Genomic DNA, 16,847 nt, shown 5'->3' with positions numbered 1-16,847 from the left:
CAATCTATATCCAATATGGACTGATGCTATGATAAATAAAACAAATACTGTATAACCCAGGAGTGTCCAATCCTGCTCCTAGAGGGCCACTGTCCTGCAGAGATTAGCTTCAACCCCAATGAAACACAACTGAATCAGCTAATCAAGGTCTTACTAGGCATACTAGAATTTCCAGGCAGGTGTGTTGAGGCAAGTAGGAGCTAAACTCTGCAGGAAAGTGGCCCTCCAGGACCGAGTTTCGACACTCCTGGTATAACCTATAACTGATTATCTACAATACACAGTACTGACATATTCTGCATAACTATTACAAAGCTACTGACTTAAAAACACTTGTGTAATTTGTATTTTAATAACAATAATAAAGAAAAGAAATCAAAGTAATCACTGTTCATAGAACCAAACAACCCAAAACAGCAAATCACAGAAGAATTCCCATAGGATCAGACTGATGTGAGCTGAAACGCTGAAAACAGTCAACACAAACAAATGACAAACAATCCTCCTCTACCTTCCTGCTATTTTGACGCTGATGTATACAGTTACTTCCCTAGTGGTTAAATCACAAGCTCTCAGTTCAGCTTTGTTTAGTTGGAGACTTTGTTTAGTCACTGACAGCTTGTGATTTTTGTCTTCTAAAACCTCTCCAATACCTAAAGGGCTTGGGGAGGTTATGGGCAGCTGTGATACCTCATTGTAAGGTTGCAATCCAAACCCTCATTCATGAGAGATAAAAAAACTGGGATCCTATCGCCATTATGCCCTTGAGCTAGACACTTGAGTCTGCATTGCTCCAGATGGACTGTGCTATAGGTGATGTTCTCCAAGTCACCTTGGTTGGAAAGTGACTGTTAATACACTGCTCACTATAATTTTGACATAATTTCATGCCATGTTTGCAAGAACCAGGAACATTGCAGGAGCATTACAGAGATTACCTCCCTTTTTTAGTGACAGAAGTGATAAAAGGTGCAGACTGATCTGGTACGAGATGTGCATATCAGTATTAAGTCACAAGACTCACACTGACTAGGCTCAAGTCATATGGTGATGTGTGGCCCCCAAAGAATGTCCTGCATTGTTAAATATTCATTCACTTGTAAGCTTCTCTGCTTCTGCAGAGGGAAGTGAGTACGGCTGTGGACTCACCTTGGAGAGATTAGCTCCAGGGCTCATTCTGATGCTCCACTGCGGCTTAAACCGCTAATCCCAGAAGGCAAAACACACCAAATGCACCAGCACTAAACACACATGTATTCATTTGCTGCACTGCTTTTTTTTTTCTTTTTTTTTTTCCCCAGACAATACACTGCTTTTAGCCATGGACAACTGTTTTAAGGCACACAACCACACCCCACATGTGTCTGAACATACAGTTGAGTTAATGTCAGGAATAAAACAAAACAGCATTCAGTGATGACTGAGAACACCAAGCCTTCTCATATGCAAACTATCCAGCAGTCAAACAAAGCACACTAGATCTTTTCATCAAGAGATGGGACTGAGGACAGTTTGGGCGAGATAGAAAAGTACCTACAGAGCAAACCCTCGTTAGATACACACAAAAGCACTTGCTGATGTTGTTTTATACTTGGGTCTAGCGGGAATTTGTGTGCACAGAACTCTGCAGAAAACTGGACTGTGCATTACTAAGTTGTGTATATCACCTGCCCTGTATATCATTATAAATAATTTAGGGATCCACGATATATCAATATCATACTGGCTATTGGTATTGGTTGATACATTATGTACACTACCATTTAATAGTTTGGGGTCAGTAAGATTTTTTGAAAGATGTTTTTGAAATAAGTCTCCTGTGCTCACCAAGTCTGCATTCATTGGATCAAAAATAAAGTAAAAACTGTATTATGAAATAATACAATAACTTTTTATTTAATATAGTTTAAAATGTAATTTATTTCTGTGATGGCAAAGTTGAATTATCAGCAGCCATCATTACTCCAGTCTTCAGTTCCAAATTATCCTTCAAAAATCATTCTAATATGCTATTTTGGTGCTTTATTATTATTATCATCATTATCATCAATGTTGAAAACAGTTGTACTGCTTCAACAGTTGCCCAATTCATAATTTCAGATTACAATTATCACTTAAAAACAGTAATAATTTAATAACATGGCTAAATGTAACCTTGAAAAATATACATTTTAAAAGAGTATATTATAATGCTTAGATTCAAGCTTAGAAACAATTTACAGGGTTTTATTTTTGTTGGTTTAGACAGAACAGTACAGAATTTTAATATCCGCAGTTTAATAGTATCAGCCAGACTTTTAATATTGGTGCATCCCTGAAATAGTTTGGCTAATCTGATTGTTTTCAGAAACCAATAAACGAGCAGTACACTAGAATATTAATATGTCTGGTGAAATGAAGGCAACTGATCTAATGGCAACTTATTTACATTTAATGACTTCTGTCCACTCATTAGCAAGGTTTAATCAATCCCAGAGAGTCTCCACCCTCGGATGATGAATCTTCTTAGAAGAGTGATAAAACATCTTCAAATTATTATTAAGTCCATTTTCCTTTCACTTTAAGTTATCAGACTTTCTCAGGTAGCACTTACAGACAAGTGAGTATATATGCAGTCATTCAATAACCAATTTCACTTCATTACATAATTAAATTTAGCATCAAAACATAATGAGGCTGATTCATGAATAATGTATATAAAGAAAAACACTCTATCACATGTGACAAATGGCCACTTCATATGCTGTGCCACACTCTAGAGTTCCTAAACCTCAACTTGACTCAAACTTTCGCTTCCCAGAACCCCCTTCACAATAGATGACCTTCATCATGTTAAAGTACAATGGCTTCAAAAGAGACCTTTGAAGTCTGAAGGGAGAAAGGAGCCCTCTGAGCTCATGCAAACAAGGGCCCTTTACACCTGGTATTAATGTCCATCTAGGGTAATCCAGACGAGACAGATAGCCGTTTAAAACACCTGGTACTTACATGTCTCAGATGAGTCTTTGCACTATATATATATGATGTAGTCACATGTATTGCTGACAAGCACTGAATGTGATTTGAGTAATTGGATTGCACAAAGTTTGGACCCTGTATTCGCTTGTATTTAGCACCATCCACTTTTTCTGAGGCTAACAACGACTATTTAATATAGCATCAACAGATGCTATATTAAATAGTCATTGTGGGCCTCAGAAAAAGTGGCATACTCCCTCAGTGATAACAGCACTTCCTTTGTAAGCTGTTGTCTTCCTTTAGTCTCATTTCATGTGAAGAAACACACACACAGAGAGAGAGAGAGAGAGAGAAAGTGAAAATAAATGAACACTTGTTATTGAATTGTTAAATGAATGTATTTTTTTTAGGCCAATAACACATTCACATACATGCAGGCCGGAAGGAAACAGATGGTTATGTGGACTTGTGTGCGAGTTTTGGTGTGTTCATTTGTCACGCCACAAAGGAATAGAATGGTGCTTGTGCACGTGTGTACATGAGTAAGGAAGCATACAGGCAGTACAGTAATCTGCACTTGAACAGTACTTTTTGGTCTACTGTCTTATCCTGATAAATGTTTCCAAAGAACAGAAAAGATCACCACGCAGAACAAGTAAAAACCAAATGCTCAAGATGAGGGGACTTGTCAAGCTTTCAGCACTCGCTCACAGGAATACACGGTCGATCGGTCTCTTTGTAGGAAAGATTATGCAGGCTCAGATCTCCTAGTCCTTTGGCTCTTGTTTATATATAAAAGGTTCAGAAAGGAGCACTACTGCTGACATAAGGAAGGTTAAGATAAAAGAAGGCAAAACAGTTTTGTGCAGTGGTCTCTAGGGTTGTAGCGGTATCCTGGTATTGAAAAAAAACAAAAAACAAATGGAGAATCTAGGTGTGTAATGGTTCTCGGTTAAAAAATAAATAAAAAATCGTATAGAACGTATTGAACGGTATATCCACCCACGTTTCAGCATGCACTTGCAACACGGTTTAACTCAAATCTGACAAAGCATACGCATCTATAATATGGTTTGTTGAAAACGTGTAAAACAGAGAGACAGAGTTAGGCTAATGTATGTTTCTGTCGATGTATATGCATTCTGTCTTCCCCTAAACTTTGTAACACAAGAGATGCATGCTCTAATATGAGCATTCATTTACACCATCATTACCCGGGTGTTGATAATGCACGAGCGCAGGTGAGACCTGAACAGCACACATTGCTATCTGGATTCGTTCATTATGTATTAAAGTGAAAGCAGCCTAATATTCCTGATATGTTGTGTTAATCAAACAACAAAAGACAAGGAAATCACTCTTGACTGAATAGTTTTTGTAACGTTAATAATGATTAATCTTTAATTTATACAGTGAAAATATTCAATGTTGTTTTACACTTGATTACTTTATTCAAATTCTGTACCTGAAACTGCGGTTTATTTTATTTGTATCTTTGCTCTATTCAGGGTTCCTATGCATTTTCCATTTCAAAATTCCATACTTTTCCAGACTCAAATTTTCAAACCCCTCTAGATTTTTCAAACCATATTTAATATAAGTGGTTCATACAGCATTATTTCCAGCATTATATTTGGTATGAAGTTCAGTCATCTGTAAATATTTTAATTTTCTTTTAGACATTGTTAATTTTATCTTTTAGAAAACTGAATAGGGGCAATAGTCTGGAAACACAAATATTTTTCCATGTTCAGTTTTCTTTTTTACATACTTATCTAGACCTGGAATCAAATTCCATACTTTTCCAAACTGCATAAGAACCCTGTCTATTGTATTTATTAGTGTTGTTGCTTGTAGTTTTATTATTTGTTCTTATTTTCTTTATTTTTATTTGACAGTAGCCCTTATTTCCCTGAACATAGCACATATACCAAACTCGAGACAGTGATAAAAACCAAACCGTTACACCCCTATTGTACACGCAACTTCTTTCCACTTGACTGCTTAGAATCTCAACTTGCTCCACCCACACATGTACAGCACAAAAAAAATGTAAGAGACAGAAGCTATTATCTCTATCCCACTCCAAAAAAGAAGATAAAATTTGCAGTATGGGAATACTTTGGATATTGAAAAAACAAACGCGTGGTTGCCCTCCAGGATAGATATCAAACTGTGGATGCAAAGTGGATGCAAAAGGAGAAAATACATCAAACATGTTTGCCTAAATTCAAGAACACCAGCCCTCCATGCAGACAAAGGTATATCCTGTCTATAATTTAAGGCCATATGATTTCCGTGATGCAGATGGAATCCAGTTATGAAAATGGACTTTACAGTATAATGCAGATGTCACTTAAAACACACACTTTGATGGATGGATAAATTAATCGAAAGTAGAGCTGTACAATAAATCAAATTGCAATATCGTCTAGTGTCTGTGAATATATGAGTGCAAAAGATTGCTATATAAATATATAATCTGCTTGTTCTGCATGTCTCAGTGTCATCTACTATATAGTAGAGTTTGCGTGACGCTCATGGTGTTTTCAGGACATGTTCAGGGCATGAACACAAACCTCTACAGAGCTGCTCTGAGAGAACGTTTAATGAGCGTTTCATCATTTTATTTGAGAAAAACCATCGTCAAATACACTCTGAAACTCAAAGGTCTAGTGTAGGTTTAGTGTAACTTAAATTATTACAGAAATATATTACTATTGTATAAGAGATTGTACTTCTGAAAAAAATTATAATGAATACAATTTATTTAAACATTATTTAAGGAATATAATATAAATTAACCTCTGTTGTGTGGCACATTGATAAAACATAAAAGGATAAGAGTTTACAAATATTACGTTTTAAAACATTAAACTGTTAAAGTTATGCGTTCAGTTGATTACCACAGTTTTTGATAATATATTTATATTAAAATCATAAAAAAGAATCCAGAAAAATTAAGACAAATCTGAATTCTGAATAAAATACATTTTATAGGACTCTCTATTGTTCTTAAAAATGATAAATTATGAATGATAAAAATTAAAATCTAATTCATAATCAGTTACAAAATGTATTTATTAGACATGCATTTTAATTATTGACATTTGAATAAATGAAACTTAAAAAAATGTTTATTCAACCGAAAAAACTGTTTTCATTCATTAAATGGTCATTGTAACTGATGATAATAATAATCATAATAAATGATTGTTTAATACAGTATACCATAAAACTGTGATATTACAGTTATCATACTGTGAAAATTTCATACCGTTACAACCCTAGTGGCATCAAAGACTTTTACCAAAAGCAAAGGCTAATAAAACTAGGCTTTTCATTCGTTTGTTAATATACTGAGATGGGCTTGGATGTCATTAACGGTTCTCAAAAGACTTAAAGTCGAAAGTATTCAGTGAAATTCTGGTTAAATTAATCTACTAAAGCTCTGTTAAAAAGTCATTTGTAGAATGTTGTTACAAAAGAAATAATTTTGATGCATGCCTTGGTTTATAAAAACAAAGAAAAAGGTTCACAGTAATATAATGTACTTACAATGGAAGCCTATGGGGGCACGTTTAAAACACCATAAATAAATGTCAAAATTAATGTTTCATTGCTCATTTGCATTTAGTTGAGCTCTACTTTCTTTGCCAATGGTCTCTTGCTTGTGTCAATGAAAAACGCAACTCTTTTTAAAAAATTAATAATATCTTGTCGCTTTGCTGCTGCAAATTGCTTTCAGTATGAGCAACCCTTTGGACTTTAAGAAACTGTACAGATCAACTTATTTTTTAAATGAATAATTCATATGTGTGCGTTAACAAAAATACAAGCTTTACAGTTCTGCTTTTTAAATGCTACGATAAATATACACCAAAGGCTTTCATGTAGAAAGACTGTACATGTTTAATCATTTTTATTCAACCTGAGGAACGAGTTATTATATTCTGTGGTAATCGACATCACACTACAGATGCTGCAGAGGTTAACTTGTATTGAATCTGCAATATTTCTTTCATGCAATTTCATCAGTCTCCATCAGAGACCGAAAAATGAATGCCTGTACAAAAATAAAGACTACATAAATAGTTTGTGTCAGATGAAATCTGTAGACTAAATATAGAGGGGAGCGTAGAGGGAAACACTGGCAGCTGTATTAAACTTACTACAGTGAGCTATAAGCTGTTAATTTACTAGTGAGATATTATTTCATAAACCTGTAAGGGAAGACGGTGCCTATCACGGCAAGACAAAACCTGGCATCAAAACGATGCAAATCCCATCCTGTGTAAATGCTGACTGGGCATATTTCTACACTGCCTCAGGTGTAATTATGTGGCACCATTCGCACAATCCGAGAACAGAGCGATGCATAAAGACATGTTCTCACACCACAGAAATGGGAAGCTTTTTGTCAGCGGGCTGTCTTCGCCAGACCCCAAAGATCTAAGCCTAATCAATTTGTTTCCACATTGCCTGGAGCGTTGAATCACCGAGGGGTCTGTAATGCTCTGTGAAAAAATGTAATCTCAGGTAGAACGATCAAGGGTCAGTCCAAAAGAAAAAAAGACTGGATGAGTATTAAACCAGAGCATTCAGTTTTCCAGAAAAACAGATGAGAAGGAAGAGAAAGACAAGCTTGGCTGACCTGCCGTGAGCGTGGAAGTCCAGGCGGAGGATCTGGTCCTCGTGAGAAAGAGCTCTCTTAGCCCTCTGATGCTTGCTGTGCAAGACGTCCGTGTCGTAGGTCAGGCCTTCGTAATGTCGAATGTACTTGCTCAGGGATTTCTCATATTGACCTATGGAATAAAAGAAGGGAAGGAGAGAGAAAGAAAAATGAAAATCAGGGACAGATTGTGATCAGACTTTGTGCAGAAGGTTAACAGGCAAACTGTGGTGACAGAGCAGGACTAAACCTCTGTGACGGTTGGAATTACATGATGACTCATTTTCTGTAAATTACAAGGCTTAGGCCCGTTTCACACATTCTGCGTCTGCAGCATGTAAGCAAATTAGTATTATAGCAGCAACAGCAGGGTACTGAACTTTCAAACAGAGTTTCTGCTGCGTAATACATCTACGGCTCTATCAAGGCTGTTTTATGCAGATGGCTGACAGAGCACGTGCCCAAAGGCACCACGTCATAGAGAGGTACCATGTAGGGCCCAAAGACAAAAAAAAGGGGCGATTTTCAGTTTGCACTTAATTTATCCTTTAAATAACAGCGATACATTATAAAAGCATTACTGGTAATTAGAGCTGCACGATTAATTGTTAAAAGATCGCAATCTCAATTCAAGCACCCATCTTATTCCTAAATAACAATGATTCGACCATGTCTATTAAACCTTTGACAAGTACGATCATTCAAATCTGTGTTTGAGCTGCCACTGAGCCAGAGATAGCAGTTGTCATGTATGAAAATGATACACAAACACTTTTCAACCACACAGTATCATTATTTCTGTTTTACACTAATTCAAAATTATCACAGAAGTACTGGAATAAAAGTTTATAGTATGGATATAAACACTGATGTCTATGGTAAATAGAGTAAATCACCTTTTGCACATAACTTCACGCTTTAAGTAACGATTGTATCAATTATATCATTACACCAGTAGGTGCTGACAAGTGACTTAAAAAATTATTCGTCATAGAATCATTCATTGAAGAGACTGTTCAAAAATCTAGTAATGAAACGTGAAGTCTTCATGAGTGAGTCATTGAATCATTCATAAGTCATTCAAATTAAATTAAACGTTTTAAATAGACTGTAGCAATTAATACTGTATCAGAACTTCTAGTAAATTACATGTTATTTTGTTTAGTTGTCTATTCAGAATCGTGGGATCTCTGTTTAAAAAGAAAAAAACAAAAACAAAACAAAACGTGATTCTCAATTTGTCCAGAATTGTGCAGCTCTGGGAACTGGCCAAACTTGAAACAAAATGATAAACTACAAACCAGTCAGTAATATCTGGCCATAAATGTTATTGTCCAGCAAAAGTGGTTGCGAATTTATTTCTGCTTTGGAGAGTCATGTATGATTATAATAACTGTATAAGTCTGTTTTTGCAAATTTTCTTTGTTAAAAAATAAATAAATTGGTACAGAAATAAACATTTATTTGTATGAAAAATGTATAATAAATCATATTTTAAAATAATTTTAAAATAAAAAAGTATGAATGTATAAATAATACAATTTCAATTAGACGTTTAAAATGTAAATAAGATTTGTATTTCATAAAACGCACAGCAAAACATAAGCAGTATGAACACTGCAATGTGTATATGGACACTAAATTTTGTGGCTTGTGTGTAAAGTGGGCCTTATGTCATAAATAATAATAAGAACAGAAATCAGAGGCAGAGCAAAAAAATAACTAAATGTCACATGTACATTAGTTCAATTATATGATTCACTTCTATTGTAGGAAAGTACAGTATTCATTGTTTTCCTCCCATCCTTCCTCAGACTCAAAAAGTGACTTCCTGGCACAGTAGCATTTATGCTAAGAATAGCCTGACCTTAGCAGGGAGCATTTACTCCGTCACGACACTATAGTATCTGCTCCAACATCACTTGCACAATTAAATTACCTACAGCATCTTGACATGATGATGACAGTTATATACTGGACATAGCAATGTAATCTGACAATGTATAGCTAATCAGCCAATGAGATAATATTACTAATAAGACCCAACAACCTCTGGTTGATGTGTTTTCAGAGAAAGAACTGTGACACTGGCTTTCCATCAGTTAACACAACCCTCAGAGAACCAACCTTTCCTGTTTTGAATCAAACTCTACCTCCCCTGGGCTCCAGCCATATCTGCTATGACAATAAGCTTTAAGCACCAAACTGGCTTGAATGGAAGGGTTCCTATTTACTTTGAGAAAAGAATTACGATTGTGCAAGAGGGCCATCAGTGCAGACAGGTCATGTCTGGAGACTGCCTGAGCCGATTTATGCCTCTGTACAGCAAAAACAGTAATTAGCCTGTGACATTCAGTGTTCAAGAGTTGGCTCAGAGCTCTGTAATTTTGCATGTTCTATTAAGAAACATTTTATTTTTTTCCATCAAGGGTGTCTCAAATGCTTTCAACAGTTTTCCAGAGCACACTGAAAATGCAGAGAGTTCACAAAATGCTTTCATATTTATTATACCTCTAAAAAGAGACTAAATCTGCCCAAGGCTTCAAGTTAAGGGGAAGTACAACTAAAAATAAAAATCCTGGTATTGTATACAAAGCCTCATGTTGTTTCAAACCCAATATGGCTTTCTTAGTCAAATCTTTTGAATGCGCATGAAGGACATATCAAGGTACACTTAAGGTACAGTCACATTTTCCATTATTTAGTGATTTTTTTGTCCACAAAATCCAGCAATTTTAACACGAAACCATGCAATCTGGAATTTTGCATGAGGGCGAAAGATTTCCCCAAGCAGAATTAGCAGCGGGTTCAAGTTGGTCATGTAATTTTGCCTCGCTTTACAGATTACATTCCAAAGCTGCTTGCTTTGAAAGTAACTTGTGTGTGAGCTGTGCTTCATTCATCAGTATTGGCAATAGACAATGGACCTTTTTGCCCACAAAATTTTGAATAAATTACACTAATGTGAGTGCAGATTTAAGGCCGTTCTCGAAGAATGCTTTTTTGCTGTTAAAAACATGAGATTCGGGTCAGTGGAACGCAAGGTCTAGAGACGGGTTTTTTAAAAGTTTAACTACTTTTAACTTGAGTGATGCATTTTTAGAAGAGCGTGTCATGCATGAGACACGAGACATGAGCGCAATGGTTAAAGATGTCCATCTAGTGTGTTTACACTGAAGAACAATTGAAAAGTAGTGGAGTGGAATGGAAAACGCGTTCTGTATTTAACATTCTTCAATGTTCTCCTTTCGTGTTCCACATAAGAAAGAAAGGCATTAGGCAAAGGCAATTTAAGTCAAGTCACCTTTATTTATATAGTGCTTTTTACAATGCAGATTGTGTCAAAGCAGCTATATGGTGATAACTGGCAAATAATTTTTCCTCCACAGTAAGGCTGGACGATTATGGCCTAAAATCAAAACCTCAATTACGATTAATGAACGATTATTATTTTTTTTTTTTTTTTTTGCACTCATAGTTCACTGACAAGGTTTGTACTATAAATATGCTTGACTATTAAAGGTGGGATATTTTTTCCTATTGAAAGAGTGATCTGACATAACAGCTCACTAATCAGCAATTATTTTATCTATGTTTGTAACATTTCTTACCGATTTCTGCTCGTAAATCCGATAAACATAAATTAGTACAGTACCAGTAGTGATTGCGTGTGTAAATTAGTCATACTGTCTCTCTATTAATTGTGAAGCTGTGGGTTGTAAATAGTTCCTTCAAAAGTAGAAAAATATATGCTATAAGTTTTGAGTTTCTAAGCTACTTTTGTGATAAATCACTGGACAGCGCTGACAACTAGTTTCTGCGTACCTCTCTGCGCGCACGATCTTCACAGCTACTGTTTGTATGAGTGTTCGTGACACGAGGCAGCTGCGCAAGCACGGTAGCTCGATATAATAATACACATCCGATCGTCTAATCGCTTGAATGTCCAAACCATAAAACAAATACAACTGACAAAGTTTAGTGAAGATGCAAGGCTCACCGCTTATGCGCCATCACTGTGTGTTGAACCGGCATTCAACACCGTGTTTTGCTTTTATGCCACTGACTGGAAGGTGCAGAGTCATGTGGCTACATACGCGGTAGTATGTTTTTAAGGGGGAAGTATTAACAGGATTTTTAAAAAATGAAAACTTTCATAATAAAATAACGTCAAATAAAATTACGTCTGTTAGAGGTTCTGAATTTCGGTTTCGATTACTTTTCATTTAATCGTCCAGCCCTACTCCACAGCAGCTCTAGAAGAAAATGGTGTCATTGTCCAGTTTATGTAAATTCAGTATTGATTCATTCCTTAGTAAAAATCAATAGTTATTTAGTTAATTCGTTTATACATCGGCTCTGGAGAAAACCGTGTCATCGTCCAGCTCAGTTCAGTTCGCATACAATGATGTCAATGCAGACAGATCAAAAACATTGTTGAATATCAAGTGTCCCCAATTAAGCAAGCCAAAAGGCGACAGCATCAAGGAACCCAAACTCCAACAGGTATCAAAATGGAGAAAAAAAAACAGGCTCAGTTGGTGGGCCAGTTCTCCTCTGGGCAGGAAAGTAAATTACTGAATTGCCATTTTACGGTGATCTCTACTTTAACAATAAACTACTACAAAAAACATGAACATCACAGAAAAACAAAACATGAATATGCAACACTACCAAAATTTCTTCACATTGGTAAAATGCTAACACATTTTGGAAGATGAAGCAATAATTTCTGCATGGCAGACTGCCATCAACCAAAGTGTTAATCTGAGAAAAAAAAATAAAAAAATCAGTGTCATTCCAATGGAACACAACAAATTAAAATAAATCAACAGGGTAGCTTTCTTCAGCAAACAGCTTCTGTTCAACTTCTAATAAATGAGATTTGACAGAAGTTCAGAAACACCTGACCTGATGATTTGTAGCTTTGTCTGATGCCCCTTTAATCATAAAACATGACCTCTAGTTTTATCCTTAACAGATGCTCAGGTTGTGAGATAAAACAGTAATTAAAGAAATCAAAAAACATGGACAGAAACAAACTGCACAATTGGCAGAGAGTGAGTGTGTGTGTATGGGCTGGGAGTATCAGCACAGACTGTTTGTCCACCGGTACAACAGTGATAAAATCCTCCTCTCATCTTGCTCTGGAGAGAGAGAGAGAGAGAGAGAGAGAGAGAGAGAGAGAGAGAGAGAGAGAGAGCAGAAATCAGGAGCAGCTCTGCCTTAGAGGAGCAGAACGCTCAACACTCATTCCAATTCCACACACATTAGTGCTCCACCTCCCCAACTCTCCTCTATCTATCACACTCTCAAGGCAAACTCTTTGGCGCTCTACATTCAATGCACTGTACAAGTTAAAATATAAGAACATTGAACTGTTTGATAACATGACTTCATGTCAGTGGTTACCTTCACGGTTTAGTAGGTTGGCATGGTTATAGACCTGTTTGGAGTGCTAAATATTATTAATGTTACACAGTTCGCTTATGAAGATATTTGATTTTTTTATATCTATTTCCAAAGTCACTTGGGACTTAGAATTGAACTTTGAGAGTAAATTCTATAGATTGAAGAGCATGAACTAGCTGCCTTTTAATTAGTTACTTTCACACTTGAAACTCACTGTATCACAATTGGCAGATTACATTCCAGTCATTGTACAACATCTGCTTTCACAAATGTAACTGCTTTCTGCTTAATTTCCAAATTTCAAACACCAGCATCAAAAACTGTGCTGTTAAAACTGGTAAATAACTGAATCACTGAGCTTCTGTCCTATTTTACCACATTTCTTACCACAAGCCAATCATGATATTTGAGTGACATGTCACATGCTTACAACTAAACAGCGTGGAGCTCCTTCAGAGCTTTGTGATTGGCACAAGCTCTCCAAGCGTAAAAAAGCGCATTAGTTTGCAGACAGATGAAGTCTGAATCCTCAAAGAGACCCTTGAATGTTTTTCAAGTTACTGTCAACCTATAATGACTTAATGTCTATGAAGACAGCACACAAACTTTATAAGTCAATATGTTGAGTACACAAGACAATAATTAAGGAGAACACTAGGTCAAATTTTTTAAATGTGTAGGGTCGACTTTAATGACAATTTCATTTCATGTTTTGAGAGACAAGGATGTTTATATTTATGGACTAATGGACAACTGTCTTTATTTTGGTCTTGTTTCTATAGCAACTTCGCACTTTGCTTAAAAAAAAAAAAAAATAGATGAGAAATTGCTTGCTCATTCTTAGCCCTGTAACCTAAAACTAGAGTCAGCCAGTGAACCTTTGCAGAGAAGCATAAAGGTGAAATGATAGTGAAATGATGCTTCATCAGAAGCATTTGGGCCAATTTTGCTCTATTAGCTAAGGCAGAGGTGAGTCAGTCCACTTTGGATCAGTGTGTTTTTTTTGCCCCATTTATTCAGCTGCAGACCTGAAGCAATACATTAAAAATTTTTACACTAGTTAAAATGAGTTAAATGAGCTGAGTATTAGTATGTATTGATGTTGCATTGTCTTTGTGGGTGGACACAACAACAAACAAACAAACAAACATACAGCACTAAATATTTTTAAATTTATCAATAAAATTAGTCTAATTATTGGCTGGTTGTTCAAATGAGAGGCTCTAGAGGAGGAGGAGACCAGAGAAGTGGGTAAAGCATGTAAACAAAATATCTAGGTTGACAACACAAGGTTTTCATATAGATCACTTCTGCTGAAGTGACAAAATACATATAATTAGGAGTTATTTTATTACTATATTAAGAGCACAGGCATTCCCGGGATAGGCCTCAACATACAGAATTTATAGATGACAACATATAACAGGCTAAGTGAAAAATGCACAGACACAGAGAGAAAGACATGACTCTGAAAGGAGGGTGGACACTGGGCACTTTTGTACAAGCACAAACAATAGCGGCCTCATTTCTGCCTAAATTACCCCACATGTGAGGACAAAAGCACCAGACTCCCACACAAACATAACCGCAGAGCTGTCAGAAGTAACGCACGGCCTGAACACTATTGATGCTGGAAAAATTCTAATGTTTAGTTGTCGAAAACAAAAGTGAATAACAACTGGATGTTATATATTCCATAGTCACACTACTTTTGACAGCCTGTGATTAAACACGTTTTATAGCAGCCACTACATCTAAAATCCGTTGAACTCTGTTTTGTTAAACTGAGCTGCTCTCATCTGACATCAAGCTGGGGAAATGCCCAAAACTTTTGTTTGTTGTTTCACAAACAACTGGCTAGACAACAAATTTTATTTCTTTGGAAGTCAAGCAAGCCTCAGGTATTTCACAGTGACTTTTGGATACTATAATTTTTGAAGCTGAAAAAGATAAGTTGCCCTCGGTATGCTAGTTATGGTTCTTTTCATGATATATGGCAACCTTTCATAACATATTTACACTTCTTTCAGATTTTGCCTGTTGACCAAATTCATTTGAATCATCACCATTCCTCCCTCAAAGTTTTTTTTTCCTTTTCGTTCTTCTGTTGTCAAGATATTGTTGATGAAATCCGATAGCTCAGTGAGGCCTCTATTTTGAGCAAAGCCACTGAAACTCTCAAAATCCATAAAAGGTACTAAAAACATTTGAAACGGTTAATGTGAGTTCAGTTGTTCTATCTTAATATAATAAAGTAGCAAGAATACTTTTTGTGTGCCAAAAAAAAACAAAATAACAACTTTTTCAACAAAATCTATATGGGCCAATTTCAAAACACTGCTTAATGAAGCTTCTGAGCTTTATGAATCTTTTGTTTCGAATTAGTGATTCGGATCTCCTTTCAAACGGCTAAACTGCTGAAATCAGATGACTTTGGCGCTCCGATTCACTGATTTGATTCGTAAAGCTCCGAAGCAGTGTTATAGATTTAGTTGAAAATAGGCATGTGACGGCATCAAATTTTCATGTTGCGATTAATTGCTGAAGCTTTTATCATGGTATACGGTATTATCACAATATTAAAATAAGTTGCAAAAAATGTTGTTATAGTACAACTGTTGCGGTTGGTTGCAGGAAGGAGCACAGACGAGGAGAATAAATCCAAATACTAGTTTAATGACGTAATCCACAGGATAACAGGCATAGAGATACAACACAACTTGCATTAGTGGTGAACGGACAAAGACTGAGTGAACAGGGGGAAACTAAATAGCAAACATAACAAGGATGATTAATGAGACACAGGTGACACAGATAAACTAATGATGAAGGTGGGAAACAGAACATGTGATCATTGAATGCAAACAGAAAGTCCATAAACTGAAACTGAAAATAAACAGACTGTGACAATAACAGGTTCAACAACTCTTTTTCTTATAACAAAAAAATTCTGAATGTTTAAATACAATACACAAAAAAATGTATCAAGTAAAATTTTAAAACAGATTAAAGTGCAAAAGAATTGGGCTATAAAGAACTAAGAATAATTAATGCTTTATATGTATTTTTAATTTTCAGTTTGGTAATAATGAATTAACAAGTTAACTAATGAAGCCGTATGGTTTACTGAACAATAACAAATAATCAGAACATTTCTAATCATTAGGGCATTTTGTAGTCCAGATTAAAATATAAAAACGTTTAAGTTTGAAAATAAATATCCTATTAAGTCTTTAAGTATTAGGTGCTGTGATAAACAACATTGAGATTTTCATTTTAAAAACTTCACTAGTGCAGTTTTTTTTTTTCCGGGGTAACCGCTGCATTCTGCTGATTCATCAGCACCTTCTTCTGTCAGAGAGTGAACATGCACTTTCATTCAGTGCATCTCCTTCACTCGTTCCACCATGTGCTTCTCACGCATGTTGGGCTTGTTTACATCCGTGCTCCTGTCCCTTTGATGAAGAATACAGCGGTGTTGTGCATTTTATATGGTTGATGGGGAAAGTATTCTTAAATGCATTATAAACATTTTAATAATTGGTAATAAATTATTAATTACGGTATTTTGAAGAGCCCACGACAAAAATATTTTGCATATTCATTATCGTGATATATTGCATAACCGAATATCGGCACATGTCTAGTTGAAAAGTCTTTATTTTGTTTCTTTGGTGCACAAAAAGTATACTTTTCGCTTTATAATATTAAGATAGAACCACTGAACTCACATGAACCGTTACAAATTTGTTTTTAGTACCTTTATGGACCTTGAGAGTTTGAATGGCTTTGCTCTCAATAGAGG

At 35.8% G+C, this 16,847-nt stretch overlaps 1 protein-coding gene across 1 annotated transcript in view; it reads right to left on the bottom strand.

The window, feature by feature from the left end:
- adam10a (ADAM metallopeptidase domain 10a) overlaps positions 1-16,847 on the bottom strand; it is a 77,573-nt gene that overhangs the window by 48,711 nt on the left and 12,015 nt on the right. The window contains exon 2 of the mRNA XM_067399528.1: positions 7,613-7,763. Within this exon, the coding sequence (XP_067255629.1) occupies positions 7,613-7,763 (151 nt within the window). The remainder of the gene's footprint in view (positions 1-7,612; positions 7,764-16,847) is intronic.

This window comes from Chanodichthys erythropterus, chromosome 11 (genome assembly GCF_024489055.1).
Source record: "Chanodichthys erythropterus isolate Z2021 chromosome 11, ASM2448905v1, whole genome shotgun sequence".
In the NCBI taxonomy this organism is placed as follows: Eukaryota; Metazoa; Chordata; class Actinopteri; order Cypriniformes; family Xenocyprididae; genus Chanodichthys; species Chanodichthys erythropterus.
This window is presented reverse-complemented; position numbering and strand designations above follow the sequence as displayed.